Genomic DNA, 22,446 nt, shown 5'->3' on the forward strand with positions numbered 1-22,446 from the left:
CTATTCTTAACTACAATTTAATTTACATATTACATTGCAAAATCTAAATCAGTTCTAGACAGACAATCTGAGGTGAAATTTCTTATCCAAAAATAATTTTAAAGCAACCTAATATTAACAAGCACACCTTAATTAAAAAAGGTGCATACTCATGTCTAAAAGTAACCTGATTTGGTAAAACCTACAGAATTTCCTTTGTTTGCAACAATGTGTGGTCTCAACAACAAAAAAACCAGCACATACAAACCATGACAATAGTTTACAAAAATTAAAATGATTTAGGAGAGTGGAACTTACCTCGGCAGGCATTTTTTATATTTGGTATTTCTGGTAATTATTTTTTCTACCATATGAAAAAAACATTTGAAGATTTCAAAAGAACTAATATCAATATATTCGTATAAACAATGTTTGAATTAACTAAAATGCGTTTCAATAAAGAAGGGAAATAATTTAATCTTAACATTTAAATAACGAATTCAGTTAAGGTTATCTAAACGGCACGTTGTTGCTACATCATTGTTCACTCACGTTCACGTCGAACTACTTAACTTATTAATCATGCATTTAATACAACCACAAAATTATAAATTCTACCTCAGTTTAATAGTTGAGACGTATATTCTATATACGTTAAATATAGAATGCAAACTCAAATGCTTTAGCTAAAACACTAATACATGCAAAATGGTCGAATCAACGGTACGATAAAAAAAAAAAAAAAAAAGTAGTAAATTAGCAGGATTGTGATTCCATCTATAATTGTATGAAATAGTTTGTAATCATTTACAAAATGAAATTCGAATGAAAAACTAATACTACAGAAAATTAAACATAAATGTGGTTCCCACAATTCTTCTCCAGCCATCGCCCGGGATATTAATTTCAAGATTCAATACATTAAAATATAATATATAATATTCAATTCTATACTAAACTACATTAAAATTACAAACTAAACCATTTTCCTGACGTGAATAAAATCGGAATAAAAGGAAATAAAATAAATTTACCGTCTTAAACTAGCAAGCTTCTGTAACTGCACTCATGGCCGATTTCCCTTGTACCTGCACGGGATGCACGCTCATTGTCGTTTTCGCGCCGAGTCTAGGAAATGGCGTCACACTCGGTACATTAAAATGACAGGGAAGTGGGATTATTTTTTTTAACATTAATTCACGTACCTAATATTTATTCTTGAATATTAATAAGACGTCAAATTCATAATTGTAACAAATCACATGTTTTTCTTCATGAAAAGTTCAGACATAAAAATAATATCAGTTTCCATCAAGAAAGCTTTTTATTAACTTTTTTCTAAATAAAAACAAACTGAAAATAGAAGTTTTACCAGCAAAATAGACACAAATAAAATATTTACATGTTTTCTATATCATTTAATAATAACACTGTCCGCCTCACAAATGTGTATTTGAATCAAGAAATGACATTGCCACTTTCATTCAAACAAACTTCGTTCATAATTTCAGAAAAAAATCATTGAGCGACTTTAAGCAGTTTTTATTAATATTACAAAACGTCAGTACGTGATACGAAAAATCAATAAGTTGTTAAAAGTTTGCATCACTCAACACTGAAATTCGATTTTTAAGAAGTCAATAGATCAATACCAAATGCTATACAACAGGCATTGACAGTCAGCTGATGAGCTCGCTAGAATTACAAGGAGTTGTTTTTCTGCACAGTTTGAAATTATGTTCATCTTGTGATGTAGTCATTTTATTATGTATGTAATGAACATTTGTAAACAGTTAAATCGAAACAGTATTTGTGTAAGTAGAAATTTTCTATAGTAATTTTCATTTGTGCTGTTATAGAAATATTATTTATTGGGCGACGAACTGATTTTATTTTTATGTGTTGCCATTATATCGGTTGTACTCACTGCTGTACATGAATTTTATTATTGTTTTCCGTCTTGATATTATTTACATGCTTAAAATAATTCAGTGAAATTTTCTAGAGTGTCATTTATATGTAAGCAGTAAAAGAAATTAAAATCAATATTAAGTTTTTATTTCCAGTTTTGTTCTCTTAGAATCATCTTTATAAATGCCAACTACTTTATTATTACTTTTTAAGTGTTATTATTATAAATTAATTTATTACTTGTAGATGTAATTTTTTTTCAGATTACTTATCTATGAAACATAATGGGTTCCTACTCAGATAAAGAATATGAACCTCCAGTTCAACCTGTATCATCGTTATTTTTTCATTTAATAATTGGGGTTTTGTTATGGACTGCATTTTACCAGGTGGCACGAAGGTATTTTCATCAACAAAATGCAGAATTTTCAAGTCGTATTGTTGCAGCAGTACACGGTTTTATTGTTACTGCACTTTCCTACCTGTGCTATCGTGAAGGACCAAATCCACTTGAAGAAAATGGTACAGGTAACATGAGATTTGTCAGTGATTGTTCTGTAAAATAAAATAAAAAATGTTTAGATTAATAGAATTGTGATTTTATGTTAATATGAAATTTTTACCATACTTTTATTGTTTTCTTAAAGCAAAAATGATTATTCTTTAACCTGTTTTGTGAGTGTAAAAGTTTAGTGATAGAAATATTTTTGGTTATACTAGCAACTTTTCTTTTTAGATAATAATTTTCCTCTTTTATTGTTGATGGCTTATATTCTTGCATTTTAGTTTTTAATTTTAGGAAACAATTTTTTTGCTTCAGGCAAATATCAGAAGAACCCCTGATTATTTGTTTAACATATATATATATATATATATATATATATCACTTATTGCCACTAAATGTTATTATTTTTCTTATTCACAATTATTAGCATATCCATTATCAAAATTAAATGATGTAGTAAGATTTTCAATAGCAGTAATTAATAACGGTGTAATTTTATGGCAGTGTAATTTATTGTTTTAGATCGTTAAATAAAATGTCAGTGATATTATTTTGCTTACATTTCTGTAATGACTGGTAGATATCACTACATCCTGTAAATTATTGAATAATGGCTGTTTGATCAAAAAATAGTTTTACTTATAAAAACTTTTATAAGGTTTGCAATGTTTTAAGCGCCCTGTATTTTCATTTGCTGTACAGGGAGTTTTGTAATCATAACTTTTATGATTGTCCATTTCCTCTTTTTTTCAGTGTAAATGATTTTGTAAGAAGCTGTCTGAGACACATTTTTAGGATATGGAGATATAAGTAAAGATTTTTATTTCCAATTTGTTTGTTATTACTTTGCATTTGTGTTATCACTTGTTAATGTGGAGTTAAAAATAACATAATAGAAAAAATTGTATTATCAAGTGTTAATATACTTTGTTCTTCTTTCAATATTTGAACAGTGTATCGTTATTTCTGAGTTTCCTTGAAAAGTAATATTTAAAAAATAAAATAAGTAAAATTTTTGAAATTGTTAATATATTTCTTCACTGTTTAAATGTTTTTTTGGTGTTGATCAGTCTATATAAATCCAGTAAATAAAGATTAAAAAAACTTATGAATGAACCTATGAACCAAATTGTGATTTTTTAAAATTACATTAACAAACCCAATAAAATGTTAAGTTATTGAAGACTGTTGTTTTTCTGCTGTATGAGAGTATTTAATGGAAGTAAAGTTGTGATTTAAATATATTCAAACATTAAAATTACTCTTTAAATTATCAAGATAAAATTAAATTTCCTAATCGGCATTAGTTCTCTACTGAGTGATGTAACAAGCAATTTATTGTATTATTTCTTAAAAAAGGATTATTGCAAAAGCTATTGGTTCATACCATCTGTTCCAAAATTATGGCTGTGGTTATGTTATGTAAAGCATTTGCAATATGTAAGGTTATAGTCAGTGTTGTTCTCTCTAAGAGTAATGATATTCAAACTACAATGAGTAGCCATGTAAAGAGAGTAAAGTTATTGTCGTTTTGTAGGGTTAAATGTCAAGTGCATATCAGTGGGTTGGGCTAATCTTAGCAATGTATAAATTCAATATAGAAGGCATCAGGAAACCACATCATTCTTAATTTTCTTTAATAGTCTGGCATGGTATGCATGTTATTCTTGAGAATGACTATTCCACTTTTATGAATCGCCTATGACTAAAGGAATCCTTAACTTAGGTACCATTGGTTTTGTTTTTCTTTCTAAAAAATTATTCCACGAATATTTTTTGGCTTTAGTTTACCATAAAACCTCCATTTTCGTATTCTTATCAACCCACTTAATTTTCAACATTTTCTCGGAACTTTACATTTCAAAAGCTTCAATTCTTTGTTTTTCTGGTTTCCCTATTCTGTTTGGCTGATCTAAATCATTACACATAAGTAAATACTTATGTTTTCTATAATTTAGAGTTTTAGTCTTTATAACTTGATTCTTCATAATTCCTAATTATAAAGCTATGTTTTATACCAGTAGAATTTTTATGCATCAAAAATCTTTCTTTGCCAATCTGCTTTTTGTAACTTTTTATGAATTCTTTATAAATTTACCGCACGAATAAACAAAACTCTAATTTCTTTTACATTGTGTTCTACATTAGTATTTAACTTTCAGTTTCTTTTTTCTTTTGCAGTTCATTACCATTGTTTTTTAATTTATTTTCACTTTGAATTGAAATCCATATTATTCATTGCTTAATTTAACCAAATTATTGCCACTAATGTTGAATTAATATTTCCATATCCCCTATTGCCAATTTACTATTTTAAATTGAATAATGTATATCTCTTATCTTATTAAATTGCATGATCTGACTTGAATAATATTATGATTTTTGTATTCTTTGGTGATGTCCTCTTGAATTTTTCTCATCTTGATGTCTGATTTTACCTCTGGTAAATGATGATGACTATATTACTTGTAGATTAATTTACTTAAGAAGTTGCCAACTTATTGAATTAAAATATACATGTACATATATAAATAGGAGTGGAAAATGAGGCTCTGGTTTTTTATTGGTGTCATTTGTCCAGTAACCAAAGCTTAAGCTTTAAGCTTTTGTTGTAGGGGCTATGTCAGCCATCAGTTGATTGATTCCCCTTAACAACTATTGAAGTGGCTGCAACTTCCTGTCTCATTTAGTAGTATAATTGATAGCATTATACACAGTAGTAATATTGTGCTTAATAACAATGAGCTTCTAATGGGCATCCAATCAGTTATTTACAGCTATTTGTATTGATCAGAAAGTCAGTTATTTACCACTTTTTTCAATAAATCATGGATTACTGCTACATTTTCACTTTAACAAACTTACCAGGATATTTTGTTCAAATTTTATATATTATATAACTTGGAAGATGATGTGTAAACTAACAACTCCACAATAAAAACCCTTTTCTCCTAAACTTGGCTTGAAAATCATGTGACCAAATTGTTATTGTTTTACTGCTTGCAGTTGACCATGTACACATAGTATCATATAGCTGAATATGGTTTCACGATACGTTTTTGCTAATTCAATGAAAGTATGATATAAATATTTATATATGGTGTAAAACATGTGAATATAAACTTCATGCTTCTGCATATGTGCTAATAATATTAATAAAATTAAAACCAGTTAATTATAAAATTATTATAAGTTGTTCAGTTTTTCTATAATGTAAGCAAAAATTATTTTTAGGTCAGCCAAATACATTGCTTCAAATAAGGACTATGGAGATTAGTATTTCATATTTTATTTATGATTTTGGTTGGTGTCTATATTTTGGAACAGAGCCTTTTATTATGCTAATCCATCATTTATGCAGTATTACTTCTATTGGTGTTATTTTGCGTAAGTTATTTAATTTTATTATTTTTTATGAATATTTTATGGTTATTGTAACTTTTTGTTACAGGTTATTGATTTTTTTCATTCCTCAAATCTGTGCAATAACTTAAATCTTAAAATGTTTGCTGTATTCTGCATCATATTAAATTATTTGCTTTGTACTGTAATCTTTGGCTCAGCATGTTTAATTATCTTTTTAACTTTAGTGCATGTAGTAATTAGTCTTAGGCAGGAAAATCCTGAGAAAGATGGTAAACTATTCTAATCAGATATAGTCTGCGTTTGTCAATTGCCCCCTTCCTCTATTATTTCTTCCTATAAAAAGTATAACTGTCCATTACTTAGCCAGTATCTGTGGTAAACAAAGTGAAGGTGTCCCTTGGAGAGTTGAATATCTTTTGCAGTTTTTCCTTTCTTAGATAGATGCAGTGGGGTATATATTACCCATCCCTGGCTCCCTTCCATCTGCAACACTTTGCTAGCGCTTCAGTAGAGCAATCACATATTTACTGAAGCTCATCAAGGTAGTGGCTGATTTTAAAGCTGTCTGTGGATTGCACTAAAACTATACTAACTGAAGTAATTATCAGGGTTTAACGCTTCTAAAAATCTTAAAATCTTAATGGTGTAAGTTTAAAAATATATACGACTACATATTTATGAGAATGTAAAGAATTGTACTTTTTCAATTAGAATTATATAAAAAAACAACAATGAAGTAATATTGTTTTCAGGAAAGGAAATCATTAGATGTGAAATAAATTGGTCAGATTTTTTTAGAACATTAAGTCATTTATTAAAAATAGGAATGTAAACATTGGAAGAAATTGTTCAAAAATTGTTTCTCTTTCTGAGCATACCAGTATGACACAATGACAAGTAGCTTCTAAATGTGATGATGTTGGACTGGGGACAACGAATGCTAATTTAAAATAATTTAAAGAAACTGGTTCCTTTTCAACTCAACTCATAGGAAAGCCAAATATGACCATAAAGGAAAAACTTCTCCATCACAGGATAGGTTATTAATGAGAAAAAGTAAACGTGTTCCAAAATTAACTTCTGTGGACTTAAATTGAAAATTAACAGTCAGTGGAACAGATTTACACATGACAAGTGATAGAGCTGACTTCTTACACCTGAATGAAAAGCTCATCACCCACTTAAAAAGCAGTTTTTAATACCAGCAATGTGCAAAAAAAGTCTCTTGTGGTCCAAAGCAGTTGCTAACTAAACCAAAAAAGACTAGAAAATTTTTATGTTTTTCAACAACAAGTCACATTTTTTGGTTCAGGGGCAAAGGGTTTTATCCCTTAGAATAGCATCAGTTGAAAATAGATTACTGTTTCTTATCTAACACATGGGTTGTTTCACATTTGAAGGCTTTTTTCATTACTTCTATATGGTATGTCGATAAGTGAAAAGTGAAAGATATATCATGATTGGAAGGAAAGGGCTGTGAGACACAACTTCAAAACAAAGTCCCAGTAGGCAATGCAAAATAATGTTATTTTTAACTATTTTCCTTCAATTTAATTTACTTTCTTCGTCCTGATATTCATAAGCTCTTTTTTTATTACATATAATTTATTTATTTTATTTTTTTGTTGGATTAATATCTTTTATTGTCTGTGTTCCAACAAGATTTGGTGCTATACCATATTGCCAAAAAAGAAGAAAAAGTTTTTGATTAACGTGCTCTTGTGGCCACAATCCCCCCCAGACTTAAACCAAATTGAAAATTTTTGATCTACAGTCAAAAGTGACTCTCAAAAATGAATTGTACCACAAAAATTGAACTCATTAAACCAAAATATTTGTATGGTTTCATGATGGAATAAATAAAAAAAAAATGTGTAGTACACTTGATGAATTGATGCCAAATCGTGTATGTGAAATGATTAAGAATAAAGTACATATTCACAAATTGTACAGCTATATATATTTTTTCTAAATAAAGATATATTTTATTTACATCTGTGTTCAGATTAATTTACATGATACTGTATGTAATTAATTGTAATACTAATTGTTATTAGTAATATATATATGCATGCATACATGTGTGTAATTTGGCGCCCTGCCATGTTATCAAAAAGTGGGAAAATGTTTGAAGAATGAAACATTAAAACTCCCTAGTTTTATCGTTTCAGACGAAACATAGTTGCTTCAGACTAAATCCAATTGAAATATGTGTGTATATATATATATATGAAGTATATATCTCACCAAGAAGGTCACAAAAGACAAGGATGGATAGATTACATGTAATGATGTATTCAATTTTCTATTTAATTAAAAAATTTAGGTAGTCTTTGGTTCTGTACAATCTATTTTGATGTAACCTAGTTATCAGGTATGCTCTAGTTACAAAGGTTTGGCCACAACAAAATTGGTTGTATCAGGATCAAGTTTGTGCATATTGTAGTTGTACAGGACATGATGATAGTGCGTGCACTGAAGTCGAAAAGTGTACTAATTGTAAGGGTTCTCATTTGGTGAGATCTCAAGAATGCCTTGTTTATAAGGCGGAACAGGCTATATTAAGGATTTGTATTGAACATAAAGTATCCTTTCCTATGGCTCGTCGGGAATATAAAAAATCCTTCAACATGAGATATCCTGTAATGCCTGATGTTAGTTTTGTCCAGGTTCTCTCTAACAATATACAAAAGAAGAACAAATAAAATCAGACCAAGTAAAATCCCTCCACCTCTGCTATTACAGTGCTCAGTACTGGCAAGAAGAAGGATAGCTTTGGTGGAAAGGCTGACAGTGGTGTACTGAAAACCACTCCATTTGGTACACCACCAAATAAAACTCTCGCTGCACCAACAACACAGTAAACTACTAAGATCCCAATGAATGGATCTACAAAAAAATTGTCACCTGGATGGTGTCTCCAGCCTCTCAGGCTTGCAAGTCCCCTCTGCCACATCTTGAGGTCTCTTCAAAGATATGAGGGCAGATGAAGTGCCCAAAGAAGCACAGCACTTCCTATATGTTGTTAAATCCAAAAAGAAAAACTGGGTAAAAACCAGCGTGTCTCCAAACTCACCGTGAGGATATCAAAATCCTTCTAAAGGAAGAAAATTCTTTAATACTGTGACTGCAAGAAACTCACCTTCATTCCTGGGATGATATGTCTTTCCGTGGTTACATCTGCAAAAGATGTGTCCAACAAACTGTGCAAGTGAAAGTGTGCATGTTTTCTTAAAGAAAATTGTATTAGCCACATGTATTCTGCTAGCGACAAACATCCCTCCAGTCTCAGTGAAGATATTGGTGTCAGTTAACCTGAATCTGCAATTTATATCTTCCACGAAGTTCTGATATCAGTGAAGATAATCTGTCTACTCTGTTTTCACAGATTCCTTACCATGCCTAATAATTGGCAATTTCAATACCTATCATGTTTTCACAGATTCCTTACCATGCCTAATAATTGGCAATTAATAGCCATCACTATTCATTGGGCTCATCAGCATGTTCTTCCCGAGGCAGTATTGTTGATCGACTGAGGCAGAACTTAATCCCTGCTTATTGAAGGGTGGGTCATACACGTTTGTTATCTTCATCGTAAATTTTTTGTGCATCAATTTGTCTTTATGTTCAGCAAGACTACTCCCATGTCTTACCTACCTGATGCATTTCCAAAAATTTCTTTGGTAATGATCTCAGACCGGCTGTTATCTCAATCAGTAATATTGATTTGCCTCAGAGTCAGCCTTGCAAGTGGGCGGTTCGAAAAGTAGACTGGAGCAGATAAAGGGATTCATTTAGCCAATATTAGCTAATATTGGTAGCATGATTCACCAAGTTTGCACACCTGATACTTGATAGTGCAAATGAATTTATTCCTTTAACATCTGAAAAGCTAAAGCAGCCTGCTACGAATGGTAAACCATTGTTTAGTGTGGTATCGAGAAAGAAACACCCTAATTGCCCCAGAACAATTTGGTTTCTGCCAAAATAGATTGTCTTTTGATCATGTAGTTTCTTTTGAATTTGTTATTCAAAACATCTTTCTACTTTGCCAATGCATTGTTACTATATTTTTCAATACGCAGAAGGCGTATGACAATGGCTTGGAGTAGAAGAATCCTAAATAAACTGGGTATACAAGGGAATCTCCTTGCATTTATCAGAGGTTCAAGGTAATCAGTTCTTTTGAGTGAGTTGGAATGGCGGTATCTGAAAATTTTACACCAGAAAACTGAGTACCACAGGGAAAAGTTCTAAAAGTTAACCTTATTTGCCATAGCCGTAATAGTATAACAAACTTGCTGCGAAATTTATAATTTTCATTTATCGGCTTGCTACAGGTGCGTTTCATTCAAGCCCTGTGGTAAGTCTACTAGTGGACAGTGGTGAGCCATCTCTTTGGAAAAGATGAAACCAAATGATCTGCTACTATGTATCTCGCATTAAAGTGCAACCAAATCATCTTACCTTTGTGTGGTGTTTTCCCACCACCATGTTAATCGATATGAGGAATGGCTAAGATCTACGACTCCGCTGGTCATCTGAGCTCATCGCCTTTTCTAATTTCTAAATATACAACTTCCTCTTGTTACCCAATGTAATTAACCCCCTTGGGGACCTTCTTCCATGAATTGTTGCTTTATTCTTGGTCAGTTTCTAAAAGAGGACACGAATCCTGTTTTGCATGAAAAAAAATTTTTTTAACATAGTAAATAGCGTGAATCCAGATGCTATAGTTTATACGAACAGCTCTAGACACGATAATTCTGTTGGTTGTGTTTTTGTAGTTGGCAATAGGACATACATTTGACCTTTTCAGTATTGCCAATGTTTTCATCGCGGAGCTGTTTGTAACTTTATATACTAATTTTTTTGTTTGTTTAATCTCTGGGACCACCAGTATTGCTTCAGAGGATGAAATGAATGATTTGTAGCATATGTGAAAATGCCATGCCTGACTAGGATTTGAACCTGGAACCTCCAGATGAAAGGCCAACACGTATTTGTCTGTTCAGATGAGTGCCTTGCAAGCCGTTAGTGATATGTACTCCACACACCCTGTTGTCTGTGATATACAGTCTTATCATCTCTGAAATCATTCAACTTAACAAAACTGTGAGCTTCTGCTAGATCCCCAGCAATATTGGAATTTTAGGTTACGAGTGGCTGGTCGTGCAGCAAAAGAGGCTTGTTTTCAGCCTCCTTTTGCTAATCGGTTTGTTTCAAATGATCTTGCCTGTTTTCTGAAGAGTGTGGTTCATGATAAGTGGCAGAGTGAACAGAAAGCTATCATTAATAATAAACTCCATCCAGTTAAGGAAACTGTGTCACCCCCCTGGAGTAGGAATAAGCATTGTGAGGAGGTTATTATTTGCTGCTTGCAAATAGGGCGCACTAGGTTCACTCATTGATATCTGATGACTCAGACCAACTGACAATTGACAGTACACCACATACTTATGGACAGTGTCGCATTATGTTGAAATTTAAATTTGGGACTAACATAAGAAATATTTTTGGAAGCAATATGACTGATTGAATGTCTTAAGATTTCTTAAGGCCGTATATCTGGATTCAAAAATGTTATTATTCATATAACCTTTTTTGTCAGCTTATGCCTTTAGGTATATGCCAGATGGTATTTGTTTTTTTAAGTTAAATTTTAATTATTGTATTTGTTTTGTTTCGCTTTTTATATACGACAGGTATTTTCCATCTGTACTGTTTACATATTACTTTTGTTTAATTTTTAGGTTAATCTTTTAAACTTAATTTTTTATTATATAAATTTGTGTTCGGGTGCTAATTACGACACTTTGTTTTGTGCCCAGAAAAAAAAAGGTATGCTCTCTGTAATTATTTATATAATATGTATTTATAAGTTTGCATCTTATATGCTAAAATGATAATTTTGTTTATTTTGTCAATACTATGCTGTAGTTTTTGACCGAAAATTTATTTTTAATGCTATTTTCTACTGCCTATATGTAATATTTTTAAGATGCAATTATCTGTTTCATTTCTGTTCAAAATTTATGGCTCATGTCTGCGTACAGGTTTTTCCTTTGAAGGTATTAATTGTATATATATATTAGGAGGCTGTTTAGTCCAGTTGCTGGTCTCTGGAGAAGTCGGCTTGGTTTGGCAGTTGTAGTATAGGAGTTGCGGCTTGTCCATTGGAATTGGACTGAGCTGCTTCCCTTCAACTGCAGTTGAGTTCATTGTAGTAGTGGCCCCCAGAGCTCCGCAGTGTTGAGTTGGGGTCAGTTGTCCTCTGTTGACTCTTCTCAACCGAGGCAGTTCTTCCCATGTGGTGCTAATCCAGCTTAATTTTCACCCCTATGCCTCCTGGCGATAACAGGCGTTGTGCCGAACCAGCCAGGCTTGCTGCTTCACTGGGAATATCAGCATTCACCACGAGATCCCACATTGAAGTCCAGGAAACTTCATCCTTCTTCTCTTGATGGTGGTCTGGGAGTGAATGCTTGCGCATTGTTGTGCTGCTGCTTATAAAGCTGCCAGTGCATAGTTGGGTGCAGGCTGCTGTGGTGACATTGTGCGATCAGCTGGCTTGATGGGAGGAAACATGTGCAGATGCGTAGATGGACTGCAAGTTCCCCCAACATCTACCGGTTAGCATCGCACTGGTTGTACAGCTCACCTCACGCTTGCCATAGTGAGCACAGCATGTGGTAATAGTATAAAACTTTCTTTTGAACTAGGAAATTGTTTATTTCATTTATAACTATGTACAATTCATTCAAATTAAAAAATAATTGTTGTCTGTTTTAAAAAACAAAAAGTTCCTTATTCATAAAACTTTTTCTGTAATTTTATTCTAATGGTGACATTAATCAATTTTTAATGACTAATCTAAAAATTATTTAATTTAATTATAAATATTGTGTTTTTAAAGATTGTAATTTTTGATAAAATTCACCAAATAAATCTTTTCTTAGTTCATTTAAAAAGTTGATCACTTTTCATCAGACATCAGTGAATAAAATTATCTCACCAGTAAATGAATTGTTTATCCATTCTTTCTGCTCTTACTTTTTCTTCATTAGATCTGTTGCTCACTATTTTTCTTTTTATTGACAAGGTGGTCAAATGATCCTTATTTTTCCAAAAAAAAATTAATATAGGTTTCTTGAGAAAGTAGTTTCTACATTTGTTTTTGCATCACCAAACTAGATGAAATTTGTTGTAATAAGACAGTAAGTAATGTTTTTCCTTTAGTTGAAAATTGAAGGTTTTTCAAGAGAGAGTTGTGATCTATTATTGATAATACAATTGACTGAGAAAAAAGTCATCTTTGAGTTACTTACTTCATTGGAGTTTTTATTAATTTTTTTACTTAAATTCATATAGAAGTCATTTTTTGAAATGGTTTTCCTGATTAATGTTGTGTTTAAAATAAAATCTGCCTTATTTATCAGCAATTTATTTCTGTATTTAGAATTTTTTTAATGTCTTCTCTCAAAATCTGATTTTGTCGTACATACGATTCCTGCAAATAATTAAAAAAATTACAGTTTAAATTACAAAAGCAGAATAGAAAATGCTGAAACCTAAATTTATAAACAAATTCAAATTACTGAAATATACCAGTAATGAAAAACAGAGACCTCTACACAAATTATTTTTTTTTTTGTCTTCAGTCACTTTGAATGGTTTGATGCAGCTCTCCAAGATTATCTATCTAATGCCAGTCGTTTCATTTCGGTATCTCCCTACATCCTACATCCCTAACAATATATTTTACATATTCAAAATGTTGCTTACCTGTACAATTTTTCCTATCTATATGTCCCTCCAATATTAAAGCGGCTATTCCAGGATGCCTTAATATGTGACCTATAAGTATCTCTCTTCTTTTAACTTTATTTTTCCAAATGCTTCTCTCTTTTGCGCAACACCTTTTCATTTGTCACTTCACCCAGATGGGTGAAGTGATTCTTAACATTCTCCTATAGCACAACATTTCAAAAACTTCTAGTCTCTTCTTCTCAGGTATTTCAACTGTCCAAGTTTCACTTCCATATAAAGCTACACTCTAAATATATACTTTCAAAAATGTTTTCCTAAGATTTAAATTAATTTTTGATGTAAGTAAATTATATTTTTGATAAAAAGTTCGTTTCATCTGTGCTTTGTGGCATTTTATATCACTCCTGCTTCGTCAATCTTTAGTAATTCTTCCTAAATAACAAAATTTTTCTACCTCCATAATTTTCTCTTTTCCTATTTTTATATTCAGTGGTTCATATACATTATGTCTATTACATTTCATTTCATGTGTTTTGTTCTAGTTTATTTTCATGCAGTAGTTCTTGCATATGACTTCATCAACGGCATTCACTGTTTCTTCTAAATCTTTTTTACTCTAGGCAAGAATTACTATATCATCAGTAAATCGTAAAATCTTTATCTTTTCACCTTGCATCGTTACTCTGGATCTAAACTGTTCTGTAAAATCATTAACTACTAGATCTATGTAAAGATTAAAAAGTAATGGGGATAGGGAACATCCTTGACTGACTTACTTTTTTGTTACTGTTTCATTCTTATGTTCTTTGATTATTACTGCTGCAGTTTGGTTCCTGTAAATGTCAGCAATTGTTCTTCTCTTTCTATAATTGAACCCTAAATTTTTAAAAATGCTGAATATTTTATTCCAGTGTGCGTTACCAAATGACTTTTTTAAGTCTATAAATGCCAAGTATGTTGGTTTGTTTCCTTCTACTTTTAATCTGATTGCTAAAATTGCTTCCCTTGTCTCTTTAGTTTTCCTGAAACCAAACTGGTCTTCTCCTAACACTTCTACTCTCCTCTCAATTCTTCTGTACAGAATTCTAGTTAAGATTTTTTATAAATGAGTAGTTAAGCTAATTGTTCTGTATTCTTCAATATATCTGATCCTACTTTCTTTGGTATCATGACAATAACACTCTTTTTGTAGTCTGATGGAACTTCCTCTTTTTCGTAAATATTACACACCAGTTTGTTTAATCTATCTATTGCTTCCTCACCTGCACTGTGTAGTAATTCTGCAGGTTCTGCAGGCTATCCCAGAAGCCTTTCTGCCATTCAAATCTTTTAATGCTCTCTTAAATTCAGATCTCAGCATTGTATCTCCCTCCCTTTTCATCCTCTTTGACCTCCTCTTCTTCCTCTGTAACACCAGTTTCTAATTCATTTCCTCCGTATAACTCTTCAATATATTCCACCCACCTATTGACATTTTTATTTCATATTATAAATCAGTGTACCATGTTTGTTTAACACATTATTAGATTTTAATTTATGTACCACAAAATTTTCCTTAACTTTCCTGTATGCTCCATTTATTTTACCAATCATCATTTCTATTTCCACTTCTGATCACTTTTCTTTTACTAATTTGCATTTCCTGTTTATAGTATTTCTTAATTATTGATAGTTCATTTTATCTTCTTCATTACTAGTATTCTTATACTTCCTACGTTCATCCATCAGCTCCAATATATCCTTTGATATCCAAGTTTTTCTACCAGTTTTCTGTTCCACCTAAGTTTGCTTCTGCTGATTTAAGAATTTCCTTTTTAACATTCTCCCATTCTTCTGTATTTTCTACCTTATCTTTTTTATTCAGACCTCTTGTGATGTCCTCAAAAATCTTCTTTACCTCCTCTTCTTCAAGTTTCTCTAAATTCCACTAATTCATGCGACACCTTTTCTTCTAGTTTTTAAACCCCACTCTACATTTCATTATCACTAAATTATGGTTGCTATCAATGTCTGCTCCAGAATAAACTTTGATGTTGATTTCTAAATCTTTGTTTAACCATATCTATCTGATATCTTGTACTATCACCTGGCTTTTTCCATGACTGTATTCTTCTATTATGATTTTTAAACTGAGTGTTTGACATTACTAAATTATACTTCATGCAAAACTCAATGAGTTGGTCTCCTCTTTCATTCCTTTTGCCCAACCTGTATTTACCCACAATATTTCCTGCCTTGCCTTTTCCAATCTCCAACTATTATTAAAATTTTCATCCCCTTTTATGTGTTTAATTGCTTTGTCAATTTCTTCATATACACACTCTGCCTCATCATCTTGGACACTTGTAGGCATTTGTCTACATACCTACAAGTGCCCATGCCAATAATGTTGGCATAGGTTTTGATTTTATCTTTTTTTACAATGATTCTATCACTATGCATTTTGAAATACTCTAAACTCTATCTCATTACATCCTGCCTGCCCTTTATTTGAAGCTAAGTTAATTATTCTAAAATCACCATACCAAAAGTTGTTTTTCTTCTTCCCATCGAACCTCGCTAATTCCTACTATATCCACATTTAACTTATCCATTTCCCTCTTTTAAGTTTTCTAACCTCTCTCTCTTTTTTCCTGTTTAGCCTCCAGAAATTACCGTTCAGGTATTACTTCAGAGGATGATATGCAAATGAAGTGTAGTTTTGTACAGTCTCATTTAACCATTCCTGAGATGTGTGGTTAATTGAAGCCCAACCACCAAAGAACACCGGTATCCATGATTTAGTATTCAAATCCGTATAAAAGTAACTGCCTTTACTAGGACTTGAACAATGGAACTCGACTTCCAAATCAGGTGATTTAGGAAGCTGCGTTCACACTAGATGGGTTAAGTTTTCTAACCTAACAACCTCTTTTAGACTTCTAACATTCCATACTCTGACTTGTAGAATGTTATTTATTAATTTTCTGGTGACCCCTTCCTTAATAGTCTCCACCTGGAGGTCCAAACAGGGGACTAGTTTACCTCTCGAATATTTTACCAAGGAAGGTGCCTCCATCTTTGTTACATGAAAATGCATGAGAGCTACATTTTCTTGGGAAAAAAACAGCTGTAGTTTTTCATTGCTTTCAGCTGCGCAGTACTCAGAAGAATGAGTGATGTTGATATGGCTGTTTAAATCCTCCTGACCTATGCCCTTAACAAGTACTGAAAGAGCCACTGCCCTCTTTCAGGAATCATTCCTTAATCTGGCTCTCAATAGTTACCTCTCTGATATGGTTGTATCTTCAGTCCAGCTACTCTGTGTCACTGAGCACTCAAGTCCCCTCACCATTGGCAAGGTCTCACGATTCATAGAGGGAGTACACAAATTATTAAACATTTTTAAAGTTTTAATTCAAAATTATTTTATTAAAGAACTATAGTGCTAAATAAAGAAATTTCAGAGTAACTGGAAACATTAAAAACTGTTAGGATATGTTCTTTGAGTTAACAATTTACTAGTTGACATCACAGCTTATTAATAAAAACAGTAATGGTGAATCACTAATGTAAGGAATAACATTCAAGTAACAAGCTTTTAAATTTGATCTTTGACTGTGCTGATATAATAAGTGACTATTTTTTTTTCTAAATTGTTTTTTACATTACAATACTGTCTAAAAAAATTATATTTGATTACTATTATTTTAAAATTACAGAATATTGTTTTGTATATATTCCATAGCAAATTACATACATTTTTTTGCATGGGTCTTTTAAAGTAAATATCCTTTTCCTCCATATGGAACTGTAAATTGCTAATTGCTATAATTTTAACTGGCTGCTATCAAACTGTTTTGATATTAATTCATTTTTTTTCAGTGAAAGAGAAATCTGGGGCTGAAGCAGTGATGGGGCTTGGAACAATGGAAGCATCAAATCCGTATCTACAAATCCGTTGGTTTTTACGTACAGCTGGTTATAACAACACACCTATACATACTTTTGCAGAATGGGTTTTCATATTAATTTTTTTAACAATGCGACTTGTATATGGTTCCCAAATAACGTACAGTATATTAAAATCATCAGTTGTAACATGGGATGTCAAATTTTGTACCCTTGCTCTTTTTATAATTTCGCTTAGTTTTGTCTTCTACATATTTCAATTCATTAAGAAAAAATACCTTCCAAGGTCTGATCATAAATTTGTAGATGATGAATTTAAAAAAGATAATTAATTTTAATATATATTTTTTCTTATTTTTAAATCCAAAATATATCAAGTAAAATTGCTAATATTGTATTCTAATTATATTTTAATTTTATACTGAGAATTTAAATTAATGATCTTTACTTATTTTGTGTTAGTTTTCCAAAGAAAATATTTTATAATTATGAATTAGGACTATTTTTTTTTTTTAATTTATATATTATTTGCTGCATTGCATTGTTATGTAAATATTTATTTATTTAATGTGATATGTTTTTGAGAAACAGGGTAGTAATTAATTAACTAGTCATTTAGGCTGTTCTGTATGATTTATTTATAAAATTTATTAACGTTTTACATATTATTATTATATTTTTATTATCTGAAATAGATTTCTTGTACTGAAGAATTATGTTTTTGAAAAATAGGGTAGGAACTAACTAACTAGTCATTTAGGCTGTTCTATATGATTTATTTACAAAATTTATTAAAGCTTTACTTATTATTATTATATTTTTAGTATCTGAAATAGATTTCTTGTACTGAAAAATTATTGTTTTTTTAAACATTAGATTGTGGTAGTAAATAATTTTTCAGTTATAATAAATAAAATAATATTATTTTGAAAAAAATCTGAAGTGTTTATATTAAGAATTTGTTGAGTATATATGAACGAGCAATTATTAATTTTAATAATTTAATAAAATTCAACCATGGCATTATAAAATTAAAGAATATTTTTCATTTTAATATATGGAGGTACTTTTATTTTTTCTGATCACATTTAAATAAAAAATACAACAAGAAAGAGTAAAGAAAAAAGGTTTATATTGGTTATGATTTTATTAATTATGAATTTTAACTGATCTTATTCACATTTATATTAAATTAATATTTTATTTAGAATGTTACATAAATTATGTATTATTTTACTGAAATTAATCTTTTTAAGATTCATGTTATTCCTCTGTACTGTTAAATTATATTTTAAATTTTATTAATATAAACCATCTGCTACAGAATATTGAGGTAAGACATATCTTAACTTAATTTTACCATGAAAGTACTTCATGGCATCCTGCATCCTCATTCATGATAAAATATTGCTTATCTCAATATTCTGTTCTTGGTGGTTTATATTAATAGAATTAAAAATATAAATTATACATTATTAAGACTATCTAGGAGAAAAATAGGTGTGCTTTTCATGATTAACAGATGAAGCTATGTTGTGGTATGTGCATGGAAGGTTCAAGGAATACCTCAGGAAAAATGTAATAAATAAAAAATATGAAAAAAGTAGTAATATTATCATAGTAAACTAATACTAATATTATTAGTATTTATAATATCTTTATTTTTACAAAAAAAGGTATTTTTTCTACATAATCATTTTAAAGTATATTAGCTTCTTATGTAGAATTACATCATCTTCGTATATTACTCCAGAATATGTCATCTTCCATTACGTACAGTTTGTTTTAAATTTGACTTGTTTACAAATATTTAAGATCAAGTCTATTAAATTCTGTCCGATTCTCAGTATCAATAAACGTAACAGCAGTGTCCAAAGCAGAACACTGTCAATCATATTGTTTTAAGTAATACTAACAGTTTCTTAACATGCTTTTTTAATATATTCAATTAAAACATTTTAAAATGTTTACAGAGGTACCTTAATCCCATTTTATTGGTATAAAAAAGTCACCATATCATAACATACTATTATAACAAGCTATAATTTCTTGTTCAGTTTTCCCAAAAAAATGCATGGAAGTAGTTAACTCTGTATGTTAAAAACTATAGCACAACTATTTTTTGTATCTAATCTTTGTTATTAGCATTAAGTATTATTATTTTGCTCTGAACTATATGCATTATACATTATTTGTTGTATGATCTATTTCCAGCTTAAAGAAGTGTAGATTATAAAGTACTGGTAATAGACCAAGGGTGGCATAATCAAAATTTATAATTTTTTATTTTTACAAGACTGTTGCAATGTGACCTATATATATAAAACTGGTTCCCATACAAAGATGATGCAATTTATAGCAGTTATTTAATTTTGAGGGAAGTTTTTAACTAACATTTATTGTTGTTAAAATATGCGTTCATGATGAACAATGTTTTTATTACTGAAAAATACCATTTAGTTGCCTTGATTTTAGATTTTGTTACAAAAGTTTTATTGGGATGTGAGAACTTGTGCATGTTTGAATTTTCCATGACTTCATCTTGTTCTTTAGGTCTTCCGTATAAATACTACAACTGTTATTATTTTTATTTTTTTGGCAACTGTCTTATACCAAAGCTCAGGTGTTCTGTCTAATTAATCTCATTGGTTTTATAATAATTACTGATGTATACATGTGGTTTACATGTTTTTTAGATGTGATTTGTAATTTGTATGTTATATACAAATATACTCAAAGCTATACAATTGTATTACAATAAAACAAGCTGGTTTAACTCCAGTGAACTGTTCCAGAGACCATTTGAATATTCCATTTGTTTATTGCTCTTTATAATGTCCGACTAGTAAGAGGTGTATAAGATTTAATGATATATGGGTTAAATAAATTGAACACGTATGTATATGTTGTCAATATTTTAACCGTTTTTTGATGGGATTTAATGAAATTAAAGGCATAACATATTTTTTTTAAAGAAAATATTAAATATATATTTGTGAATTGTTTTACCTTTTCTATTATTGGTTTTTGTCATCCTAGTGTTGAACTTTAGTAGACAGCAGATTAGCACATTTATTTTCTTTGTTAGTGATCACTAAATCATTGAATTCATTTATTTTGTATAAACAAACTATATGTGTATTTGTTTTTTATTATTAAGTGTTTAAACGTACATTGTTTTGTCAGTATTATTTATTTCCAATAACTTTTTCCAAGAGTGGTGGTCTAAATTGAGATATGGAATAAAGTTGCTTTTATTCCAGTTTTCTTTAATTATTTTAAAACTTCTTCAAAACAGTATTTTTAAATATTCTTATTACTACAGTACTGTAATTTTACTGTTTATGATTTATTTAAAAATTTTTTTTTTTTTTTAGTGTACTGAACCGATTCAATAGAAATAACTAATAAGATATATAAATAAATGTAAGTATCCTTGTTTAGTGCAATTCATTTATTTTGTTGATACTGTACTAAATGAGATTTATTACATTTTTAATTTCTTGTTAATTAAATTATAAAAGCATGTAGGATAATAAAATAACAAATGTCTTGAATGACACTGGGTGTGCAAGTTACGTAAATTTTTCTGGAAGTATGAACTTGAATCATTTATTAATACTTGAATAGGCATAACATTATTTTGTTGTGTATAGTCACACCTAAAATTATTCACAGTTTATTTAAAATAGACAATATTGTTCCTATTACTATTATAAATGTTAATATTTTTGCAGTATGTTAATATAAAAAAATAAGTATATAACTCATTTAACATTTTTTATTATTTTCACATTTTGAAAACGATTGAATCACAATATTGTTCGTTGTTTTAATTTTTATAAATTTTTTCTTTGATAATATTACCATCATGAGTTTTTTTTAATAATATCTATATTTTTTCTTCACCAGTATTGCTTCCTTGAACTATTAACAACTAATTATTTGTTATTATTTTGTATACACTGATAAGACATGACTTATATTTCTTCTGTTATCTATTGGTTTTATAAATAATATTATTTTCTTTTGATAAATAGTTACCAAATTTTAAAACACAGAATTAAAAGAAATGAAACTATATATTTGTATAAAAAAAGTACTTTTGAGTAAGTGTCCATGTGCACGCACACGCCTGTGTGTGTATGGGGGGATGTATATATGTTTGTACATATGTGTATATATAATAATTTATTAATTAGTTTAGTGAAATTATTTTATTTATTGTAGATGCTAGTTTCATTCCTCCTATTTAAGGTTTTGATGAAATACCATTATTTCTACAATTTTTAATTGTATTTTGCCTGAGATAGGTGTGTGTGTGTGTGTGACTGTACTTTTTTTCTGAACAACAATCTTACAGAGATTTTAATACATGCCTGAAATGAGGCAAACTAGGAGTAGAACTTGGAGAAATAATGATATGTTGCCAACACCACAAATAATAGAAGAATGCTGAAACTATCTTCTACAAAGTAACACTAATTTGGCACAAGGTGTTTCATGAAAAGAAGAAAGAAAACTAGTCTTAACATGAAACATAAGAAATAATTCATGGAAGTATTTAGTTATTATTTATTACTGAGCAAAAGCTGACTGTAATGTAAAGTATATATGTAATATTTTTTTTTATATATTTGTTACATTTCTTAATTTAGAGAAGGTCGTTAATTTACAGACCATATTATATCAAAACTAGAAATTAATTTGAGGAATATTTATAAATTCATTTCAAAATAAATGAACTTAACTTTTTAGTTTTATTTTCTCTTTAAAATACATATTATTATTACCGTTCTTTATTAGTGATTATTAGTGTTATCCTTTTTATTAGAAAATAATCTCACATTAGTATAATTTCAGTTGTTGAAACTTGACCATCTGTAGCATCAACTTATATATATATATATATATATATATATATATATTGAACTTTATATGTGGTCATACAAATCGGATATGAACGCGTTGTAATGCATCATATTTCTAACAAAAAAGTGTAATTTCTCTCCCTTCTCTCA

At 29.9% G+C, this 22,446-nt stretch overlaps 2 protein-coding genes across 5 annotated transcripts in view; one reads left to right on the forward strand and one right to left on the reverse strand.

Annotated features, from left to right (window-relative positions):
• Positions 1-1,170, reverse strand: part of grp (serine/threonine-protein kinase grp) — a 56,970-nt gene extending 55,800 nt beyond the window's left edge. For 2 of the 3 annotated variants that reach the window (XM_075368453.1, XM_075368451.1), the window contains exon 1: positions 1,014-1,170. The gene's annotated coding sequence lies outside the window, so the exon portion shown is untranslated. The remainder of the gene's footprint in view (positions 1-1,013) is intronic. The other variant, XM_075368452.1, reaches the window with a different exon arrangement.
• A 496-nt stretch (positions 1,171-1,666) lies between these two features.
• Positions 1,667-18,355, forward strand: LOC142326809 (TLC domain-containing protein 5-like). Of its 2 annotated transcripts, none has more exons than XM_075369522.1 (4): positions 1,667-1,793; positions 2,154-2,418; positions 5,630-5,782; positions 17,399-18,355. In XM_075369522.1, exons 2-4 carry the CDS (start codon positions 2,175-2,177, stop codon positions 17,755-17,757), a joined length of 756 nt encoding a protein of 251 aa, XP_075225637.1. In that variant the 5' UTR covers positions 1,667-1,793; positions 2,154-2,174; the 3' UTR covers positions 17,758-18,355. The 2 variants fall into 2 exon arrangements, with proteins under 2 accessions (XP_075225637.1, XP_075225638.1); XM_075369523.1 differs by having other exon boundaries at positions 2,154-2,412.
• The last annotated feature ends 4,091 nt before the right edge of the window (positions 18,356-22,446 follow it).

This window comes from Lycorma delicatula, chromosome 6, assembly GCF_047948215.1.
Source record: "Lycorma delicatula isolate Av1 chromosome 6, ASM4794821v1, whole genome shotgun sequence".
NCBI classification, from domain to species: Eukaryota; Metazoa; Arthropoda; class Insecta; order Hemiptera; family Fulgoridae; genus Lycorma; species Lycorma delicatula.